The following is a 23,311-nucleotide window of genomic DNA, read 5'->3' as shown; positions in this document are numbered from 1 at the left end:
AGATTTGGTGATGAGGATCTTCAAATCATCATATTTCCGTCAGCAGGGCGAGTGTGAAGATCGCTCTTTATCAAAACTCTACGATGCTGCGCCTCCAGCTTTGGAAGAGCAAGTGGAAGAAACGAAGGAGCATCTCAGAGGTAAAGATAAAGGCGAGCAGGGAGAGAGCGACCTGGAAGATAATCTTTGCTTGGTGTACAAGATGATCTTTGCTGCTGTTGCTGATCTCCTGGAAGGACCAGAGATCGTCATTTGCCCCGAGGGCCACATGTTTAGGATACCTTTTGCAGCCTTGAAGGATGCTAACGGAAGGTACCTGGCAGAAACCTTCAGAATACGCTTGACTCCCTCTTTGACAGCACTCAAACTCATCTACGACTGTCCGGCGGATTATCACAGTCAGACAGGAGCCCTGATTGTTGGAGATCCAACAGTAGACCGTCTAGGGTTGCCATCATTACCAGCAGCTAGAAGCGAGGTACAGATGATCGCAAGGTTGTTAGGTGTATCCCCCCTTGTAGGAGAGCAAGCTACAAAGCAAGAAGTGCTGTTGAGGATCCAAGAAGTGAGTCTGGTGCACATTGCTGCCCATGGTGATGCAGAGAGAGGAGAAATCGCGTTTGCTCCTAACAAGTCTTGTGATGGGATCCCTAAGAAGGAAGATTTTGTGCTTACCATGGAAGACATCGCAAAAGTTGGTATACGGGCCAAGCTAGTGGTGCTAAGCTGTTGTCATAGTGGAAGTGGAAAGGTTCTGAAATCGGAGGGTGTTGTTGGTATTGCTCGGGCCTTCCTGGGGTCGGGTGCCCGCTCAGTCCTCGTGTCCTTGTGGGCTATTAATGATGCAGCTACTAAAGTCTTCATGAACTTTTTTTACAAGCTTTTGTTACGTGAGAAAAAAAGTGCAAGTGAAGCTCTCCACTTGTCCATGAAGAAAATGAGAGAGTCAGCATTGTACAGTGACGTTTTCTACTGGGCACCATTTGTCCTCATTGGCGATGACGTAACACTTGACCTGTAAAAGGAAATTGAGGTGACTTTCGTAAAATAAATACGGCTGCCAAGAACACAATCAGAAACCGTGAGACACGCAGAAAAGTCGTATAAAAACCACAATCGGTTTGGCAATTCCTTCTACTACAAATTAAATAAATAAAAAACAATTATCTTTTAAAACTTCATTTCAAAGCATGTTGGATGAGTAGATTTTAGCAAACGCAAAGACGAACTAAGCAAATACATAGCCACTTTCCATAGTTTCTGTAAAACTACCATAAATAAGCAGGGAATCCGTGCTGTTAGAAAGATTTCTCGAGATCGAATTTTTTTGAGTAGAACTCAGTGTTCTCACAAAAAGGTGAAATTTGTGAGCTTTTAAATAGTTGTTTCATTTTTTTAGAATATATTGGAGATGTCAAAACGCTTGTACATAAAATTATTGGTCTCTTGAAATGGAATATTTTGTGTAGAACTCGAGGTGTTCTCGCTAAAAAGTGAAATTAGTCAGCTTTTATACAAACGTTTCAAAATTCTTAGGGTATATTGTCTAAGGTATATTCGCTTATTGTGCCATACGATGGATTATTTTGTTTGTTTCGTACTTCATTTCCAGTATTAGATGTATTGTGTAGGTATTGTATTGAGAGTAATAAAAAGTGAATGTACCTCTAGTTTATCAGTTGACCGCTAAAATAATAGGAATGCCTCCAACAAACAGTTAACAGTTAAATTTCCTTGCAGTTTTTTCCAACAATTCTCTAATTTGCGCTGTTGCTCAAAAAATTTGTTTATAAAATATGGCATGAAGAAAGCGCTTATAATTCAACTTCAAAAGCTTCGAAATTATTGATCGAAAATCAATTTAAAGACAATATACAATTTATAAACATCCAACATGGCGGCACCCTACTGACTGTCCCTATTATCAAGAATTTCACAGTCGCGACCAATGAGGTTTGAAGAGTATTGATAAACATGTCAAATATTTGTATCGGGATGATTAAACCCCCTCTCTAAAGCAAATAAAACCGAAGAAATCTGCAAACAACACATGGACATAAAACGCGAAATATACACGAAATTTTATTGCACAAAATAAAACTTGCAAAATTCATTTTAAGACACTTTTAAATTTAGATATATTACTGTATCTTTGTTATTTCTCGTTGCAAGAATTAAAGGTATTTTAAAAAAATTAAAGAGAACAATAAAATTAATAGAAAAGTTAAATTCAAGACAAATTTTACATGAGCTCCCATGATAAAAATATAAAAATAAGAGACACGAACAAAATAATCCAGGGTACAAAATAGCAGCCGGCTGTCGGCGGTGCCGGCGTTTGACGACACTTGCCGGCTACTTTTCACCGAAGAAATAGAAAAATCAGCCTTGATCGGCCAACTGAAATCAAAGTTGCGGTATGTGGTAAACATTTCATATCAGAAAATAACAGCTACAGGGCTAGAAAGTGCGACTACTGGTCGCTATGCGACAAATTTCATTTCTACGCTTCTGGTTTTACGGTTATGTCGCCAACGTGGCGACTTCATTTCTGTGTTAAGATGATAACGGGCCGCCCCACCTTCTCAGATATTGATAAGAAATAAGTAAAGAAGTAATGCTCCAATCCATTCTCACTTTGCTTTGCCGTAAATTCTTCTCGGAAACTTACAAATGGCCGACTGTGTTGAAATCGCCCCAGAATGCATCTGGGAACGTCAGTATGCAGATGGATTGTGTCCTTGAAAATGCATAGCTCTCTAACAGCCGGGAAAAATCAGCCTTGACAAAAAGCGACAAATTCAGGCTTAAAAAAAATTTATTTTGAACCCTGTAATCTACTGCAAATGAAGACGAATAGATTGCTCCTCGCCCAGCCAAATTTAAAAACAAAATTCTAAGACACTTTGAATTTGGTATGTGGAAATGGGATCATATATCGAAAAAATATATCTATATATTATCTAGCAGACGTTTCAAACGTGCATGCATTTTTTGACAAATGGCAAAATTAATGACCAGCTCAAAACGTTCAAAGCGAATGCATATTAAGCTTCACGAGTATTTAAGCCGGGGTATATTTGAAAATCGACTTCGTATGATCCAGTATATAGGGCGTTTTTTGTTTTGATCGCCTGGCTTTGAGATCGAAATAAAAGGCATATTTTGAAAAAAAAAAAAATAATAAGCTATCAACCGGTTTTGAATTTTTTCTACGATGAATGATTTTACAGAATATACACTGTAAAACACTAAAAGTCGTGTTCAGACTAGGTTGCCCCCAGGTGTGAACACGGTCAAAGATATTGTTTATAATTGAGTATCATTCAGAAGCCCTTTTCAACAGAAAAACTTTTATATTAAATCTAACTGCGATAAAATTTGTCAACAAAATGGTGTAAAAATAAATCTTTCAATAAAATTTCATAGCATTCTTTGATTAATAATAAAAAAAAATCAAAGCAACTTTAAGCTGCAGTACTAATTCACACTTTCATGTATTATACTTAGACATAAAATTCCCTAAAAATTGGTTGAATTCGAATTATTTCCAAATAGTGCTAATAGCAACAAATTCAATCTTATTATTCTAAAACTAGCTATCTCCCCATTTAGTTCTGTACATATCTTACAATAATTGCAATGTTAAAAGCTCTGCTAAGTAAAAATTAAACTATACTTAATCTACCTAACTAGTAGCCTGCAGAACAGGCGGTTTATTTTTTGTGGGGCTATTGCGAGATCGCGCGAAGCGCGAAACCGCCTGTTCTAAAGGCTACCTTACTAGTAAGTGACTAACATACTTAAATTGAAAACGTCGACTATTAAAATTAGTATAGCATAAAAGCACACGATCAAAGTGTCTACAGCAAAAAATACTCCTTTGGTAAAAAGTCTTGAAATTTTCTCGGCTTGATAAATCTTCTCTTTGCAATTAGCTGTATCAACTTTAGAAAACCAGTCTAGGAAAGGCTTGCTGTGTTTCGCCGTACATAGCAGCAAGGAAACCTTAAACAGAGAACTTTTTCCTCTGAACTAGCCAACCCTTGCTCGTGTGCATTTATGCTAGACTGTGGCTGTTTTAGTGTCAGTTTCTAGCCAATCAGAATAGAGCTCCACTTTTCTCCAGCTTATCAAACTCAAAAGGAAATCAAGTAAAGACTGGTTGCCGTGTCGTTTCCCGCGTTTTCTTGGCACGGCTGCTCGTGTGATGACGTCATAGAATTCACGACCTTTGAGGCCACGATCTTCTTGGTGAACACTGTCCAAAATATCGCAGGCTTTTAGGACGGGAATGAAGTTAATGTGACTACAAACCCACTGCAATATTTGAATCTTTTCAAGGGTTGTCTCTTTTAACATTGTGCGCAAACCAGTTCATTGACGTTGAAAAGCTGTTGTTGATAGCATGGTCGAACTTCTTCCTAAAATCTTTGATGGCGTCTTCTTCTGAGAGAGACAGTACGAGAGTCTTCCGCAAGTAGCCAATGTCGTCAAGTGACCGCAGTTCAGGGAGGCCAGCGGACAACATCATGACAAACAGGTTGATCAGAAGTGGGCCCTTACGGCGCAGAATCAGAAAAGCTTCTTCACAGAGCTGTTTAAATCTAAAACGGAGGGAAAACCGCAAATGAATAAAAAACCGCGGACGCTCTTTTGAGAAACTGTTTCATTTTTTTTCAGGGAATCTGGTAAATTTTCTGATAAAAATTACACCTTTATTTTGTTATTGGCCGCATAAAGGAACGCGCGTTTAAATAACCTTACGTAACTCCTTAAGCTTGTCGACATTTGCATGCCATTTTGTGAAATGGTTTCGTTCCTAAAAGCCATCAATGATTTTTTTTTTTCCTTTGTCATCGTTCAAGAAGTTCTTTTCTTTGGCAGCTGGCTCTGCTACGCGTCTGTTCAATTCTTACAAAATTAGGTAAAATTTGTCTTGCACAGCTGTCCCCGACAAAAACACATGAGTTGTTTTAATACTCCAACCGAGAATTTCATTAAAATCGGTTAAACAAATTTATTTTTCTTAGAGTTATTTCCATAGGAACCGCTTACCAGGTTTAATGTCGGTTAACATTCCAACTACACGGCCGTAAACGGAATTTGGAATTTAGATCACCTAGCTAATTGATTGATTGAAAATGGCCTGGTTACTCGCCTGGTTCAGCTGTAATTTACACATTGAAATAAAGATGTTAAGGAAGCCGGAAGAAAAAAGGAGAAAAGAAAGAACGAGTGAAGGAACTAGATAATCTCTATTTGTCCTAAGCCGGGAGAATGTGTGATGAGGTATCAGTTCACCACCAGTTATCCCCCAACCCACACCCCTCCTTTACTTTGTCACGTCGCTCAAAAGAGTTCACTGGAACCCATTTAGTCCTGGGTGGAAAGAGGCACAATGAGAGTATTGCCCAAGGACACAACACAATGACCCCATACAACTCAATTCGGAGTCAACGTACTACCCATTAGGTCACCACGCCTCTTTCAATGTTGCTTGACGACTCAAATAATATTAACAAAGGAGACAAAGGGATTTACCTTTCAAATTCAACTGTTTCTTTTCCTTTGCCGAGAGAAATTACGTGCACAAAATGATCGGTGAGCACAAAAGGCACCCTTTCTCTCCGAACTCCAAACTTGCTCTTAAAGTTTCCCAGAATGTGGCCGAAATCAATGTGGAACAACTGCAAAGGAAAACAAAGCAGACTCCACATTAAAATGTTTATATAATCAACGTACAGAAGTCTTTTTACAAGTAAGGCCCATAGTCACTAGCTACTGTTTCTTTAGAAATAGCCTGTGTACTAGCAGGCGCTGTAGTTATGTTTCCAGCATGCATATGGGAAACGCGAAAGGCGGAGGGGGGCACCTAAAGAAATAATAGACGCTTGCTTAGCAGGCTACTTCAGAAACAAAGTGAAGGACGAAAAAGGAAGACGTTTGTCACACTGCCATACCAGGTAAAGTTTAATCCCTGGTCAAATTGGCTCACCCCGCAAGTGCCCGGTTTTGTGGCATAAAGCGACCAAAAGTATTGCTCTCCCCCTCCCCCCCCCCACACACCCCCGGGATGGGAAGATAGTACATCGCAGATCCCCCTCCCCCGAGTCACGTTGCCCTAGCAACTCGCTGTAATCAATTTGAACTCCTTAATGAAGAGTCGCTGGGAGTCTGCCCAAGCACACGGCACAATGACTGCCACCAGGGCTCCAACCCAAACTGCCGGATCTAGAGTTCAGCGTGCCTTTTATCAGCCAAATCAGGGTAAAAACTAAAATAAAAAGTGACTTGGCACAAGTGACTTTTCCAATGTTTCTACTGCACTACTTGCAGGGGTAGTGCTTGCTTTCTTATTTTGTGATTCTAATGAATACAGTCACCAACCTACCTGCCCAGTTTTCTTCACCATAATGTTGTCACTATGCCTGTCACCCACCCCCAGAACATACGTTGCCACACAGTACCCTGCACAGGAGAGCGTGAAACGCCGCACAGCTTCTAATAAACTAAATGAAAAACAACAGCAAACAATTCAAGCTCAAGCAAAAAAAAAGACCACCAACTTGAAAATATAAATAAGATTTTTTATTTTTTCGAAAACAACTGACAAGTGTGGAAACTATTTAATCGAATGCCGTAAAACCTTTTACCCCAGTATGGAGAAAAATGAGAATGAGATAAAATTTCTTATGGTCATTCCACTAACATTTTCAGAAGAGACCAGCTAAATTTTATTCTAAACATTCTTCCGGTCTGAAAAACTACTCAGTTTATTGCCATAGTTTGTTTAAATTTCTAGACTCTTTCTACACACCTTTCCTCATTGGCATGGTACTCCTTTAGCCAATCCCAGATACAGTTTTTAGCAAAGGTTGCAGTGACTCCTTTAGTTTTCTGTAGCTTGGCGATAGTCTCTGCATCATGGACGACCTCGATCATTCCAATCGAGCTGCCGGTGGATAAACAACCGTATGGGATCATTCTGTGGCAGAAATGATAAGCTTTAAGATTAAGTACTGACTTAATCAGTAAGACTACAGTAAGCTGTTAAAATGGAAAAAAATATCCAGTACATCTGTCACAGAATTTACCCTAAATCCAGGCCTTCATTTTGCCAAATCCTGTCCATGATTTTGAAAAGTTGTAACGTTAACATGTCCTGACGGAGATCTGGGTAACAAACACAGTTCATTTCAGATCTTAAGTGTTAAAATTACAATGTAAACTGCCTCAACAATAATTATTTTGCTTACCCTCCATTCAATGCTGAGGATGTTTCATTCAACATTTGGAAAAAGGGGGGGGAAAAAAAAAAAAAAAAAAAAAAAAAAAAAAAAAAAAAAAATTTTTTTAAAGGGGCCCCAGGTTTGGGGGGGAGAAAAAAAAAAAAAAAAAAAAAAAAAAAAAAAAAAAAAAAAAAAAAAAAAAAAAATAAAAAAAAAATAAAAAAACCTAAAAAAAAGAAAAACAACTAAAAAAATATAAAAAAGAAAAACCAGTAAAAATAATAAAAATACAATTGATCATAGAAGAGGCACACACATGGATAGTAATTACACTATTGAGCCTCACAGAAAAGTGCCCCAACTAATCGTGACATGGGTACCAAAGTCTATGTCAACAGCGTTATTTAGGTCATCATGCAGGGTAAGTATTGTGTGACAAGTGTGGTTGTAAATGCGACTGCAACTAATCCTCTATAAAAATTATTAAATCTATACGATACTATTTTAACCAAATACTTGGTTTCAGCGCACCCAAACAACAGGTTTTTTTTTTTTTATGTAGACCAATCAGAAGAGTTCATTGTCAGTGACACATTGTTTTGTCAACCACTCAGTCAACATGAAAATACATCTGTCAAATGATATAATGTAGATGTGATTTGCTTCACTGAACAACAATGAACAAAACAGACTGTACATCAGTTTGCCTCAAAATATCACAAGTAATTTTAATAAACGGCCAACAATCAGCATGCTGAAGCAATGGCGTTTCTCAAGGGGGTTTTACAGCGTGGTTTTTGTTACCGGGGTCACCCAGACAAAGCTAACCAATCCCAAAGCAGAACGGAAACAATAAATTTCAGCATTTTTTACTCCAGCCAATGAAATGTTGAGTACAGAACAATAAAATTTTGCATTAGTTCCCAGTCCAATTTGGTTCTAATGATTGGTCGACTGTGCACAACTGTAAATGATACAGATCCCACCAATCCTCTCATGACATAAAGTAATGCAGTCATAACAGCATCGCTTAAAAAGCAAGACAACAAAAATTATTTTAATAAATATTGAGATTCTCCAGATCACAACTGATAATTTCTATATTCATAAGGATAATGTTCTGCGCTTACGCATGTAAACATTTTAGGATTTTATAATTTCCCACACTTACCGTCACCATTCTTGAAGATAATGCGTACGAGGTCTCCAAGCTCATCCAAATTTTCAAACACTAAGTATAGTGGTCTCATTTTGGAATCCATAAACTTGCAATGTTCAACACTGACAGAAAAAGCAAGTCAGAATTTCACAATTAAAGTGAAACTCAAACAAATAGTGTATATCTAAAAGTCCTAAGTTAAAAACTAACCTGTGTGGCCGGTTTTCAAAGGGGAAGGGGAGTGCAAAGGGGAGTTTGAGTGGGAGGATAGAGCACAGCACAATCTAGGAAAGGGGAGGGTTCAAAGGAGAAAAGAGGGGGAATTCGAGAGCGAAGCGCAGGGCACAAGGAGAGAGTGTGAAGCGAGATTGCAGGAGAGGGAAAGGTTTCCCTTTTCCCAATCATGCTTCAACCTCTCTCCTCTTGCCTTGTATTTTGCACTCCAACTGCCCTTCTCCTTCTCCTTTGAATGCCAACTACACAGACTAGATAAAAAGCCAGAGACAGACAGATCCAGAGGTGTCCAAAAAAGGGGAGGTGGAGTGAAGTCAAAGCTCAGTCCGAACCAGAACAAGGAGGTCATGGGGTCCAATTTCATCAGTTCACTTCAGTTTTCAAATTTATTTGAAGTGCGGCGCCTAGTGTGACAATCTGAACTCAACCCCTTATGCATATTTATTGCAGTTTGCTTATAAACTGTTGGCGATATTTTCTCCCTCTTTGAAACAGAGGTGGTATTTTACAGTGAAATCATGATTTCTTGAACTTCCGAGGGAAACAAAAATATTTGATTCCAAAAATCGGGAATTGCAAAGTTTGCCTGGTTATAAATTTTAAAAAAAAAAAAAAAAATACCAAAAACATTTACCCTTTCTTCTGTTTCAAAACATGTCTACATGCGAAACCATTCCAATGAAAATGAGTTCGATTTGCATCAAAATGGACATGAAGGTGAAACTCATTTTCATATGAATGGTTTCGCATGTAGACTCGTTTTGAAACAGAGGCAAGGGGCAACTCGGAAATGAATGGTTGAATGACCAAACACTTTTTTTTTTTATTTACTTTGAAATGAGATTAATGAAAACTGGATTAATGAAAGCTATTGTGGCAGCCATTCCTAAAGCAAACACTTTAGCTGTTTTGACTGTAAGAATATGATTACTCAGACTGAAATCGCATACTTCAAATTTCGCAGCTTGTAGATTGGATTTAGAGGAGAGTTGACTTTAGATAGTGCTCCCTGATAGGTTTTCTGACGAAGAAGTTCTTTCATTGTTTCCAAACCTTTCTCCTTTTTGTCCTGAAAATAAAGCAAAATATTATTTTTAAAAATTATTGCAGCTTTGCACAGTTAAGTAAATCCCGAAGAGTTCAACATCCTTTGTAACATGTCTGGTAAAGATGGCACTTGCCTGACATGACCCAAATTGCCAGAACTTACCCTGGTTTATGTAGCACTAAGCAACTAGGAGCCTTTCTACTTCCCCTGGATGTGTTGCCAGTCCATCACACATCAACCCCCCCCCCCTCCCCCATAATTTGTCAGGTGGGCCTTACAAGTCAAAAGGCTTGCATGCCCTTCTGTCTCCTGCATTGAGGGACATATACAAGTCATGTAGGCCAGCCATCTAACGTGGGCCACTCTATCTGAGGGGGTGAGGGTGGGGGACCATACTTAAGGGACAGGGATGCTTATCAGAAAAATTGGATTAAGCCCCTAAAGGAGAACAGTCCACGTAAAAGATACATATTTTTCACGCCTCACACCTTATCTTTTTTCACATGCAACCCTATATTTTTCTACATTAAATCTTTGTCCTGAAAACACAAAGTGAGATGAAAATCTGTAATTTATACCTTAAGCAAGACAACAGCATTTCTTTTTTTTATTATTTACATTGCATCACATTACATTACACCTTACAATACGTAATGTTACACTTCAACATTTCACATTACACTCCAAATAAAATCATAAGAATTTACAAAACAAATTAAGACATTAATACATAATTAACTGCACTACAATTACTCTACTGAATTTGCTAATAGCTTACCGAATACAAAGTTGCTAACAATAAACCGATCTATAGAGGACAGCATTTCTGCCCCTTTGACATGGGATTCCCCACCAGGGACGCTTTCATGCATCCAACACACTGATCAAGACATGACACACAATTCACTTCTTACTCAATTAACTTATGTTATAACACACTTCTGCATAATACACTTCTGCACATTAACATTATTAATAAACAGAGAAAAATAATTATCAGCAATACCCTGTCTATAAGTTGAAGTAACTCAGTCACAGCCTTCATCTTGCTTAGAGCCTGGGCCTGAAAAATGAACGTTGTATTATTTAGATATTGAGTAAAATTTACAGCAACAGCCTTGTGTCTCTACTTTCCTTCCCTCATGTACCTGATTAACAATGTTGTGATTCTAAAGTAGCCTGCAAACAGCCTCCCTAGCAGGACTTAGAACAAAAAAAGAGAGTGGTGCAAGATGAGCAAGGATGGGTAAGAAGACACATGTAGCTGTGCTAACTCCACCCGGCCTCCATCCTATCCTCAATTTTTCCCCCACGAAGGAAGCCTGTTTGCAGGTTATCTGGAAGGTTGTCTTCTTCTCTGCAACAATGTTCAGAGGGAAGAAGGAATTCCTTTTTGATAGCATTAAATTGAAGGTGATTGTAATCTAAGTCGGAACACATGCATTTACAACAATAAAATTATTAACTTTTCTTTCTTATTTATTGCATTGCAAGCACTTTTAGAACAACTCTAGATAAGATAATGAACACAATAACTGACCGATGAATGAAATATAGAATAATACTGATTAAATGACCGTGCATTTACATGTATTGCAGCTGAGATGATGTCAGGCCTCAAAACTAACTCTTTTGCTTACTACATGCCAAAAAAAAAAACAATTTTCTACTAGCCATAAGCCAGAACTTGAAATTTACACAGCCACCCAAAACAAACACTAGTGACAAATCCTTACAAACCTGGCGTTGCAGGCTTTTCATGTGTGATGGCGCACCACGGCAATAAGCCTCTAACATCAGACCAAACCTCACTGAGACTTCAGGGTTCTCCATTTCAGCTCTGATAAATCAAATAAAGCAGCCATATGGTGACTTCTTTGTAGAACTATCTATCATTGCATTTACTATAATAATTGTCATAAGAATCGATGATCTGCCTACTTTGGAAGAAAATTATTGACTTAATGAAATTTTCCTCAAGAATTTTGAACAATGTATTAGCAACAGTTACAAGAATTTCAAGTCTTTCTGTTAGCAAAATATAACCTTTATTCCTACTGTTGAAATATGCCCTTCAAGTCATGTTAATTATAGATTTGTCACGAGCTTGTCATGTACAGTGTACTGTAAAATCCCTATAATGTGCCCTGGGCTTACACAACAGACAGGAGTGGAGGTCCTTTGTTTCTGCCTTTCGTGCCACCGGGAAAGTATGGCAAAGTTGTAACCCTAAGAGAGTGGATTCTTTCAAGAGATTTTTGTTCTTATGTTAGGCGGACTCTCAGGGAGTTAAAAATGTATATATACATGTATTAATGCACCCCAATATAAAATGACAAATAGTTAATGTAGTACAATTTGACTTTTGGTAACATCCTTATCAAACTAATTGAGCAAAGAACAGAGTACTTAGAGCACGAAGCTCCCGGTGTTGTGGTCTGGCCTTTACAATTGTGTAGTAAAATTACAGTACTTGTAAAGCGCATTTGAACATATACATATGAAAAATGCGCTATATAAATACATTATCATTATCATTATTATCATTAACTACATGTATATTGAGAATGAAAGTGCTGATTCAGAAGTGGGTAAAGCAAATGAACAGAGCAGAGAGATAAGTTTACCTGAGAAACCAAAACAATTGATGTCCAAAGTGCTGATTCTTCAGAGCTCTTCTCAGTAAAAACTCCGCCAAGTCATTGTCATGGTATGATTCATACTTAACAACCTGTAGATACAATAACAACAAAAACATGGTTTGTAATAAATAATAAAGATGGTAAATTTTAAGCTCGGTAATAAATTATGAAGATGAAGTATTCAACATGACACGAGCATAGGACAAAGAAAAATCTGAGTCCCCATGGCCATGGGTTTGATTCCCGTCGGGGACTCAGATTTTTCTTTGTCCTATGCTCGTGTCATGTTGAATACTTCATCTTCATAACAAAAACATGTTATACATAGTTTATGTAATACTCAAAAGGTTCATTTTGAGACTGCAAACTGCTTCATTCACAGAAAACCACTGAAGAGAGTCTGCTGTAAATGCAGCAGTGCGGTGATATTGGTAATTGAATTCAGTTGTCAATTTTCACTGGCAGGGATCAAGTGTATTCTCAGTTACATGTAATTGTGTCATTTCAGGAAATATCCATACCCACTCCACAAAAAGTCCTTGGAAAGACTGAGGGGGTGGGGGAGGGGGACTGGAGTCTCAAAAGCCAAAGCTAAAAAAGAAAGTAGAGAGGAGAGGGGGTCAAGCCAAAAAACCTTTCACAGGGGAGGTATGGATATTTTCTGAAACAACACACTAAACGTCTTGTTACCTGCACTAGCTGAAGAAGGTACTGCGAAATTTCACTATCACTGAAAAAAAATAAGCAAAAAGTCTTAAAACTGGTAAGAATGATTACAGCATATAGGGCATACATGTTGCACAAAAGTGCTACATATGTGACCCTCCACGGGAAAACAGTGAAAAAGGTGAACGCACGGGCACGCCAAAATGGCATGCTAAACAATAGGCTGTGTGCAAAATGACACGCCGGCTTCCGAGCAGCGTGTCAGAAGGCACGCCTAATTAAAAATTTTCTTTTGTTAGTATCGCACGATAAAAACAAAGACGCGTGTCTTATCGAACAATGTTCCATGTCGAGCACTGTACTGTGCGAAATGTCACGCCAGCGTGTCAAATAGCACGCAAATCAAGTGTGCAAAATGGCACGCTAGCTGTGTCCAAAAAAAACGTTTAACTTACCGTTCTCGTCTTGTAAAACTATCACACGTACAAGCTTTGCAAGGTCGGTGCTCAATAAGCGTAGTTGTAGCGGCAGCCGTATAAGCCGACTTTCGAAACAAACAAACATTGAATCGCAGATTTTCGACGAACCGAGCCTTTTAATTGAGTATCAATTTCAAAGTAAACGACAGATAATCGGAGATAAAACCAGCGAAAGCTTACGTTAGAAACTTTTTTTTAAATCCGTGGAACGAACGCAAAAAAGCGAGCGATCGAGCGTGTAGTTCGGGCGGCGAGCTACTAGAAATAGCTAGCGATCGAGCGCGAGGTTTGAGCAGCGAGCTTCGCGATCGATTGTTCTTTAATTTTGCGTGGGTTTACAAATCGCTTGCGAATTTTACTTGCAATCAACAGATTTCGATGAACTGAAATCTTGCGAGCAATCTATATTTTAAAAGCACAATTAAATATCGTGGTTTCAATCGAAGTTATTTCTATTTTATTTTCGCCTTATGCATAAGCCTCGTACGATCTGGAATTAGCTAACTGTTATGCACGTTCATCGGGTAAGTACGTAAGTTATGCGAGCTTGTTTGTCTTAGTATGATAACAAAAAAATGAAAAGCATTTTTTTTCTGTCTAGCATGTTTTTCTTTAGATAGCTTCGACCCGTTCGTGCCATAAGAAGTTAAACGGATGTAAAAGTTACAAACGAAGGCTGGTTTGGGAAGCGTGTCTTATCGCACGCGTGCGTGCCATATCTCATGCGTGGCCTTTCGCACGCGTGTCATATCGCTCGTTAAGCGTGCCAAATAGCACACTTCTCTTAGATAAAAGCTTTAGCGTGCGAAACAATATCAACCGTGCCATTCTTATTAAACATGTGCATATCCGTGCGATGTGTGACACGCTTAGCGTGCCGTGCCACGACACGCGTGCCCGTGCGTTCACCTTTTTCACTGTTTTCCCGTGGAGGGTCACATATAACTAGGATAAGTGAACAGATGCCCCTATAAGCATTCAATTCATCCTAAGTGACCAAGCCATGAGAGAAACAATTAAATTAACAAACTCTTAATAATTGTTTTATCACACAAAGAGTACCGTAAAAACCAGCAGATAAGCCGCACCTTTTTTCTAAAAAATTTCGCTCGAAAGCGGGGGTGCGGCTTATCTGCGGGAACATTCGGAAAAGGTGCCACAGATTTTCGTGAACTGATGCTAATTAATGGAAAATTATGTAAATTATTATAACATAAAACTACAAGAGAGTACCGGTCATTGCTTTTGCAAGTTTGACAGCTCCTACACTGTTTGCAGTGTCGACAACTTTAACAGTAATATTGATACTTAACGAGCGAGAAAATACCACAAGTATTCACGAGTAAGATGTCCAATTGTTTCTTTCTCCTTTTGCACTTTGATGGAAAATTTGCCGAACTGATTACGAAACTCTCTTCATGCAACGAGTTTATCCCTAATAGATGGCCCCCAAATCTCTTTAATTTGTCGATATGATAGCCATGAAACCCGAACGCCTCCATCGCCATCTTGTTTTGCTTTACGTTCTCGCCCCAGTCCCATATTTCGCGTCCGATCAAATGCCTGGTTACTAAGCTACGAACGTTCGGCAAACGCAAGTTCTTGTTGTTGTGACACAAAAACCTATGGAAAAACTGCGTTGAATGAAGAAATACCTGTCAACAAATGCCAGAAAAAGATCACCCATAATATGTCAAAGTTGGTTTTCATTATTAAAGAGCTCAAATTGTGGGTAAGACTGATTAAGTATTTTCTGTTTCAATGTTCATTGAGTTTACGTTCGATGAAGAAGACTTCCAAAAGACTAAACTTTGGATTTTTGACTTGACTTTGAATTTTCTTTGATAATTACTTTCAAAAAAACTTTTTTCCAACATTTGAGTTGTTAAACTCAGGGTGCGGCTTATCTGCGGGTGCGGCTTATCCGCAGGTGTTTACGGTATTCTATGAAATATCTCACAAATAATTTTTTTTCATTCACCACTGAATGGAAGAATATTAGTTGAGATGTTTACATCAATAAAAATAATACCTACCTCATTTTTTCAATACACTGCACAGCAATCTTCCTGACTTCTTGGTCAGCGTATGTGTAATCCAAAAGTTCTAAAGCCTGCTCTGGCTCTAGCCTGGGCCATGTTTGAAGCAGAATTTGCATCTGAAAGAACATTAATATTGCATACTTATTATTGTGTTACGAAAAGAAAAAATTACCAGAGTCCAGGAACTGATTTTTTATAAAGAACTTGTAGTTCTAAAAAATGTCACAAAGTAGCCAGTACATACCAAAGCAACGTCTTTATTGCTGTTCCATTTCACACAACACAAGAGTTTAGCTAAAGCATGTGGAAAATGTTCTCGACAGTCGATTCTGCAACAACAATGACACGTGTAGTTAATAGTAAATACTTTTGGAACTACAACAAGAGCAGGGGGGAGGGGGTTCCCTGTGAAACAGTCAAACCCTTAAAGGATATCAATCTGAGCATGGGAAAAGCTCTTTTTTTGGCCCCTAAAAGATATCAAAATACCAGAAATTAAATATATACAGTAAAATATATATATTTCTTTGCATATATTGGCATTTAGTCTTGAACGCCCTGAGACCAAAATCTAAAATTTACAATCCTAACAACCCCAACATAAAATCTAGGAATCAAGGAAAATGTCACAGTTTGATAACAACAGCTCAAGAAGACAAACCTTCTCTCCCAAACCAGTTCCTTTTCTTGTTCAAAGATTGGGGCCAAAGGCTCACGGTTTACAATCTGCCTCAGTTGCTCAAGCAAAGATGGATCTGCTCCTCCCTGTATTAACAATAAATTTGTTACAGTATACCTGCCAACTCTCACACCTTGGGCGTGAGTCTCACGCCTACGAGTTGAAAACTTTGATCTCACGCCAACTCACGCTTACGAACCAATTTCTCACGCCTAGTCAAAAAATGTGAGTTATTTCAACCAAAAACGACACATTTTCCAAAAAATGTAATCTCAAACCAGTGTGAGAAAATAAACTCCATGTAAAATGAGTAAATGGTTATACCTTCCCCGAAAGGACAGAGTTTTGATGAAAAAAAGCATTGGGAACGAGGTCGTGTTTAGCAATAGATGTCCAGGTACTGGGATCGGGAGATGTTTGGAACATCTTCGGAATACTTCGAAGGTCTTCGGAAAACTTCGGACATTTTCGTATCGTCTTCGGAAATCCTGGCACTCTCAGGATAAAAATCTTACGCCTTTGACCCAGGAAAAGTTGGCAGGTATATTACAGTCATGTCAACTTTTTATTTTATGGCCCACTAACTATCTTTCAAGTGGTTGCTCATGTCAGCTTTTGTGCATCAATATAAATTGAATTCAAATCATTTTATTAAAGCAAAGGTCTGATAATTTTATTAATGACTATGAGTTAATGTACATGCTGTGGTTTAAATTTATCTTTGGTTCAAAATTTTTCCAACCAGTTTTATTTTTATTCCCTTTGTTTCAGATTATGCTAATGAATATTAGACAATGAAAGATAAAAATTAAACTGGTTTGAAAAATTTAAACCAAAGATAAAATAATTTAAACCATAACATACATAAAGTATACTCACAAAAATATTGGCATCAGTAACTTTTGCAGCTAGTTCAGCAACCTGCACATGAAGCAACAAGAAACAGATTACAACCTTAACTCTCCTTAGAAATTACTATACATTAGTTTTCTTTTATGTTCATTTAGAGTCATTTCCCAAAAGGAGACTCCTCCAAATTATATAAAAAAAGGGACACAAGTAAAACAAACTAGGGATTGAAGCCCACTTACCAGTACATTGTATACTGCAGCAAAAATTGGTCTGTACCTGATAAAAAACTTGACTCTTTCTTCGCAAAACCTATCAGGTCTGGGTCAATTTTTTGATGGGCCTAGACCAATTTTTGCTGTAGTGTAAAAGGGCCCTGTAAAAATTCCTTTTGGACTTATATGTACTCAAAAGGCCACATACCCACTAGATAATTATAATTTTTATGTTACAATGTGTTAAATGTCATAACTTCCTCTTACCGTATCAAATGATGGATACACAACAGCATGAGAGTAACTTGGAAACTCAATGTTGAGTGATACAGAGGTTGCCGTGTTGATGTTGGAGACTACAGTGCCAACTGGATTGAGTTGATCAGCCATGGTTTCAGGTACAGGCCACGCAAAGAGCTTCAAAGGACCCTGCCGTAACTTTCCTTGATAATCAAACAGGGTTGTGTTGACCCATGCAACAGGAATGGTTTCCTAGAAAGATCAACCAAACAGCTTTAAATTTGACCTCTTACTCTTACTCATAAATAGAAATGTACAGTGTAGTTAATAATAAAGATGGTAAATTTCTAGCTTGGTGATAAATAATAAAGATGTATTTTTCAACAATGACACGAGCATGGCACAAAGAAAAATTCTGAGCTACCGACGGGAATTGAGCCCATGGCCTGTCAGATACCGGTTGGGTGCTCTAACCAACTAAGCTACGAGAGACTCAGGGTGAGCTGGGCTATTTACTAGGTCGATATGTGACTCGTGTTCTGCATACTGCTAGGATCAGCAACTTACCATTTATATTATTTACAATAACCTTGATAAATTCAACATTGCTGATCCTAGAAGTATGCATGCATGTCACATACATGTATCAACCTTAATGGCCCACCTAGTAAATGGCCCAGCTCACCACGAGTCTCTTGTTGCTCAGTTGGTTAGAGCGCCTAACCAGTATCTGGGAGGCCATGGGTTTGATACCCGTTGAGAAATCATAATTTTCTGTCCCATGCTCTTTTCATTGTTGAAAAGTACATCTTTATCAAAACATTAATTTTTATCTTTATCATTTAGACCAAAAACAAGTGAAAGAAATTTATAATGAAAATCAGACAGGTAATAACATTTTTACCTCTTTTACTTTTTTTTTCGATTTCTTTGTGGCACCATAAACACCATAAATAACTAGACAGAGGCGAGCCATGCGAGGAATGTCAATCATGTTTAAATCAAAGTCTATGAACTGGTTCCAGGTTGGATTTGATCCACTCTCTGGTCTTGTGCTTGTGATGTCACACAGTGCGTCTCCACCATGGTAAATACCTGCTCTGACACAAACCTAAAAAATCAAGAAGTAACAAATCAGCAATGAAAATATAATCCAACAAGAACATTGTAACAAATTCCTGTGCACAGGCATTTCAAAATGCTTTGAAGATCATAATTTTGCGATCACGTCTACGGTGAATGTTTATATCAACACTTCAAATCCATGTTCTAATACATTTAGCGGTTTTCTAAAGCGATTGGAATGAAAAGGGATGGATGGTTATACAACAAAGTAATTTGACAAGTGACTATGGTAACCAGATATTTTGTCTGTTTACTTTTGAGGAATTTCGATATTTTGTCTTCAACAGTACATGTATGTATCGTTTTATTATATCTTCCAATTGATCTGTTATACACTATAACTGTTCATAAGGGAGGTGGCCTAAAATCTAGAGAATTATACAAATTATTTACCTTTTTTTCCAGAGGGGCTGGGGGGTAAGCAATATACTTTTGAAAATTCCGGAGGGGTGGGGGGTTTATTTTTCTTAACAAAAATGGAAATTCCAGAGAGGTGGGGGGTCTTATGTGAAATTCCCTCTGTGGTGGGGGTATGGATATTTTCTGGAACCACACATTTGTATTGTAAGTAATGTGCTAGCATTCTATGTAAGAAGTGTACTTGTAATTATAAGTAAGGCATGTTTTCAATAAAAAAAAACTAAACTGGCTTACCTTCATCAAGTCACCTGCATTCACATTAGCTGCAGAAAGCACCTTGAGTCGCACGTGGGTCTCAATATCCCACAGCGACAAGCTTGCTGACTGTGGCTTTTGAGGTAGTGGGGGAGCTGCCCCTCCTTGAAATCTGCGACTTATCCCGCTAACGTCGAGTACCTCGACTTGAAGGGAGGAACGAAGTACAAGAGAGAGCATTGGTCTGACACCCTTGGAAACACACGTACGAATGTACTGAAATAAACGAGAGAAAAAAAAGCAAATTACAGTCAGACTTCCGCAAAAGTTAAACAACCACCTCTCTGCTCAGCTACATTGGATAATACTCTTTGTATTATACATGTACTGGCATGAGTTAACACTGCGCAACAAATATGGCAGCCGACAAAGAGGCTGTCACTGCAGCCATTATCGCAGCAATTTTTCTACTAGACTGTAATGGATTTGCCAAATGTTCTGGCAGTGCTATTCACAAAGGAGAGGAGATGCATTCCTTGAATTATGGGCTGTGCTGCTAGTCATCTTGGATTTTCATTTGCAGCATTCTGTTCATTCTGCCCCTGGGAGCAGAATGGACAGAAGGGTGTTCTGTCCATTTTGGTATTAGGAATGTGGAATAGAAAAATGTGCGCATTTCACATTCTGGCCATTCTCAGTCCAGAATTGTGAATAAAAAAACGGGCCCCAAGTGACTCTTGCGCCTCTTTTGTGCTTTGTGCATGGGAACACAGGAAGAAATTGTAAAAAATTTTTGCATGTTTGTGAAATACTTTGCAGTAGAAATTTCATTTAGAGGCATAAACCACAAAGGAAGCGGTGGTAACTGGGAGGACAAGGCCCCCTGCCACCCCCCACCCCCCCCCCCCCACGACCAGAATGCCCCTGAGATATAATACACAAGATTTGAAATGCAGGAAGATCAAGACAATCGATTATGAAATTAATTGCCATTGAATTCCCAGGGGGGGTACTCCGGCTTGTCAATGACGGGGATGATCGAAGGATTTTTTTGGGTTTGAAATTTTCGATTCTGGGATTTTTTTTTGGGTAAGAAGATTTGGCAAGTATTTTTTTGGGTGACTTGATTCAAATAGGGGATCTTTTTGGGTATTAAAAATAAACTAAAGTGATTTGGCACGGCCTTGGCGTATTTATGGTATGATGAATAAACAAACACGAGCGTTATTGCCCCTCCTAGCAATTTGGGGTAATTTAACAAGGGATTTTTTTAGGGGTTATTTTTGGTCCAGGGATTTTTTTGGGTAATGTCGGAAGAGTTAGGGATTTTTTTGGGTCCTGAGTTTTGCCTTCATTCGATCATCCCCGTCATTTATAAGTCGGAGAACCCCCCCTGGGATTGAATTTATAGTCTACATTTGCTTTGACGCAGTGTAATGAACTTTGCTTTGCTTTGGGAGAGGAGTCTTTTTGGTTAAGTGCCATCCAAAACGGATCAATCCCGGAAAACAAATTGCAGTCGAAACAGAAAGATCAAGCGCGTTTCAGGCAGAAACTCGAAACCGTATCAAAACAAAACATCAAGCTTAAGATACCGTACAATTTATGCTTAAATAAAATCTACTGATAATTTCTTTTCTCCCGTGTAAATCAAGCTACATACCGTGTACTGCAATAACGAATAATTTCCCAGTAAATAGCTCTCTTGCCCAACAATCTTTAACACGTAGTCTCCCGGTTTATCAAGGTCCAAAACTCCCATGATCGCACCTCGCTTCCTCAACACCAACACCAAGAGCTCTTCTGGAAATGCATCTGCGGGAACGTTAAAAGCGTGCATGTCTTTTATAGAAGCTCGATTGTTCTTGATGGCCACATTGACTAAGAAACGTCTGTTTTCCATTAAATTTGATTCGATATGTGAAGGAGGATCAGTGCTTTCTACCTCGGGAGGGTATGCGTACATCGCTCGTCCCATCCAATCAAGCTGGCGTCGTTCGCAGGCTATTCTCTCCGCGAACTGACGGTACTTTCGACGGAAATCGTCCACTTCGGTGTTTTGCATGTGATCAAATTCATGCAAGCTCTTCCCGATGAGGTTGCCGATGTGAGAATTGAAGAGTTTCTCTTCGTTGTCCCCTTTTCTGTGGATCAGTTTCAACAAGGGTCTAAACGGACGGACGTCGATCAACTGGCGCGATTCGTCCAACAGTTCTTCCTGCTTTCCTTTCTGATTTACGCACACAAAAACGTAGTTTGCTGCGTCTTTGAGCAAATTGAACAACGGATAATTGCAGGCTTCTCGCCATAATCGATTCTTGATCTCTGCCAGAGGTGCTTCGATTCGAACTTGCAGCTGAATCACGACTCCAGTTGGCAAAAAGCAATCGACGTTAACCAACGAAGCAGGTTCGTAATTGTCCCAAAAATTACGCCGTACTCCCGGAGGCATGTTTGATCTTGGTAAGAGTGACTTTAAAACAGGTTTAGATGCAGAATAATGCTTATAAACCTCAACCACAACTAACAACTCCCACAAGCGACTCCATATTTCCGCATATTAATCCCACAATGCCTTGGCAGTATTGTTCGCCTGACGCGCCTTTCAACCGACTTCCGCTTCCGGCCGGGGACCCTTATTACAATTTTACAATACAAAGAAACGAATGTACAACTTCCCAGATTTTAATTGCTTTAAAATTAACGAGAAAGAACACAAGCCAGTTTGCACGATAAGAAATTATTAAATCGAGAGGTTAATCTTAAGTAAAATGTTCCATGAACGCCAATAGAAAAATGGCATGCGTTCAGCATTGTTTTAATTCTACAAGATGTACATTTAATTTAACTCGCCCATTAAACCGGCGCCAGCCGAGTTGTCGTAACAAATTTTGACCGCGGAAAGGGCCAAGTAGTCTGAACCAAAGGAAACGTAAAATAGTTCGACCATAAGTTTTGTTCCTTTGACGTTGGCTATCTCAATGACACCTGTGCTATTATGCTGTTTGAGTGCATTATTATGACTGAAACTAAAAAAGCCATTTAAAGTAATTAACGTCTTGTAATTTTCTTTTCGTAAAAATTTGGCAGTCAGTCGTGGTTCCAGCCCCTCTAAAAGCCACCTGAAGTAACTTGAAGAAGGCTACTAAACGGGGCAATTCAGTGAAAATATTAGGCCCAAATCTCACATGTTGAATACTTGTTTAATAGAAGACTTAATGATTTATTTAGAGGATAGCATCGGATAGGTGGTCCCACCCTACCGCGCAGTTTCAAGCATGTCCCGTAAGAGGACAATGACTGCTTGAGTGAGTCCTGAAGTCGTATTTCAGTGACATGACTTCCTGGATACATTACCTTCCAAAATAATTGTTCATGCAGTTCACACGAAAGGCAGAAACACAAGAGAAACACTGCTGATTGTTTCTAATTTCCGATCAGACCCTCTTTATAAAAGCATTTTGCCTGATTTAGTCTTATATCTGTTTTATTTGATCGCCTGACCTTTTCTTTCCTTTAGAGTGTCTTGCTTCCGTGTGGTACGCACAACGAGAAGGTCGAATTAGTCAAGCGTTATCCGCAAAGGTAAACAAATTCGCAAGCAATAGTGTATAGATTATATTTTAAATTGTACAAATAAAAATGAAAAACAATAAAAACCATGAACCCAGGGCTTTAGGAAAGACCTAACTGCTCTCGTAGCCTGAAAGTTGCGTGGTTTTCTGTAACTACACTATAGACTCGAACGACATAATTTTTCTTCGTACTTTTATAACGCTGAAAATAATAGGCGCGGCAGTTATACGACAAGGCGTAGACGCAAGACGCAGAAAGGATTGTCTATGCCTCTTAAAATAAGGAAATTCAATTAATTAGGGGCGCGAATAAGTGTTTGTTATAAAAGCTACGTCACGGGGATTTCGCAGAATTGTGGTCTTAACTGTTATGAAACTAGTTGAAGGCAACTTAACCCATGGAAATCTTGAACATCTAATGGAAGATATAACCTTAATTCGGATAAAAATATCGATCGATTTTTTTGAAGACGTGGAAACAACTTGGAAAGTTTAGTCTCAATTTTTTTAA

At 38.7% G+C, this 23,311-nt stretch overlaps 1 protein-coding gene and 1 pseudogene across 2 annotated transcripts; one reads left to right on the top strand and one right to left on the bottom strand.

Moving 5' to 3' along the window:
* The window catches only part of LOC144657986 (uncharacterized), a 522,126-nt pseudogene that overhangs the window by 23,087 nt on the left and 475,728 nt on the right, over positions 1 to 23,311 (top strand).
* LOC144658979 (phosphatidylinositol 4,5-bisphosphate 3-kinase catalytic subunit beta isoform-like) lies at positions 2,816 to 22,113 on the bottom strand. 2 transcript variants are annotated; one of them, XR_013571826.1, is made up of 20 exons: positions 20,889 to 22,113; positions 19,265 to 19,501; positions 18,390 to 18,596; positions 17,513 to 17,737; positions 17,061 to 17,102; positions 16,164 to 16,267; positions 15,747 to 15,831; positions 15,497 to 15,618; positions 13,006 to 13,045; positions 12,301 to 12,404; positions 11,414 to 11,513; positions 10,680 to 10,736; positions 9,576 to 9,694; positions 8,404 to 8,513; positions 7,098 to 7,176; positions 6,821 to 6,988; positions 6,395 to 6,512; positions 5,545 to 5,690; positions 3,800 to 4,607; positions 2,816 to 3,700 (listed from the first exon to the last, which is right to left on the bottom strand). XR_013571826.1 is itself a non-coding variant. In XM_078519501.1 (19 exons), exons 1-19 carry the CDS (start codon positions 21,675 to 21,677, stop codon positions 4,340 to 4,342), a joined length of 3,120 nt encoding a protein of 1,039 aa, XP_078375627.1. In that variant the 5' UTR covers positions 21,678 to 22,113; the 3' UTR covers positions 3,786 to 4,339. The 2 variants fall into 2 exon arrangements, 1 of the variants encoding a protein (XP_078375627.1); XM_078519501.1 differs by lacking the exon at positions 2,816 to 3,700 and having other exon boundaries at positions 3,786 to 4,607.

This window comes from Oculina patagonica, chromosome 6, assembly GCF_052425735.1.
Source record: "Oculina patagonica isolate OP01 chromosome 6, crgOcupat, whole genome shotgun sequence".
Lineage (NCBI taxonomy): Eukaryota > Metazoa > Cnidaria > Anthozoa > Scleractinia > Oculinidae > Oculina > Oculina patagonica.
The sequence above is the reverse complement of the archived record's forward strand: the minus strand, read 5'-3'. Positions and strand labels throughout refer to the sequence as shown.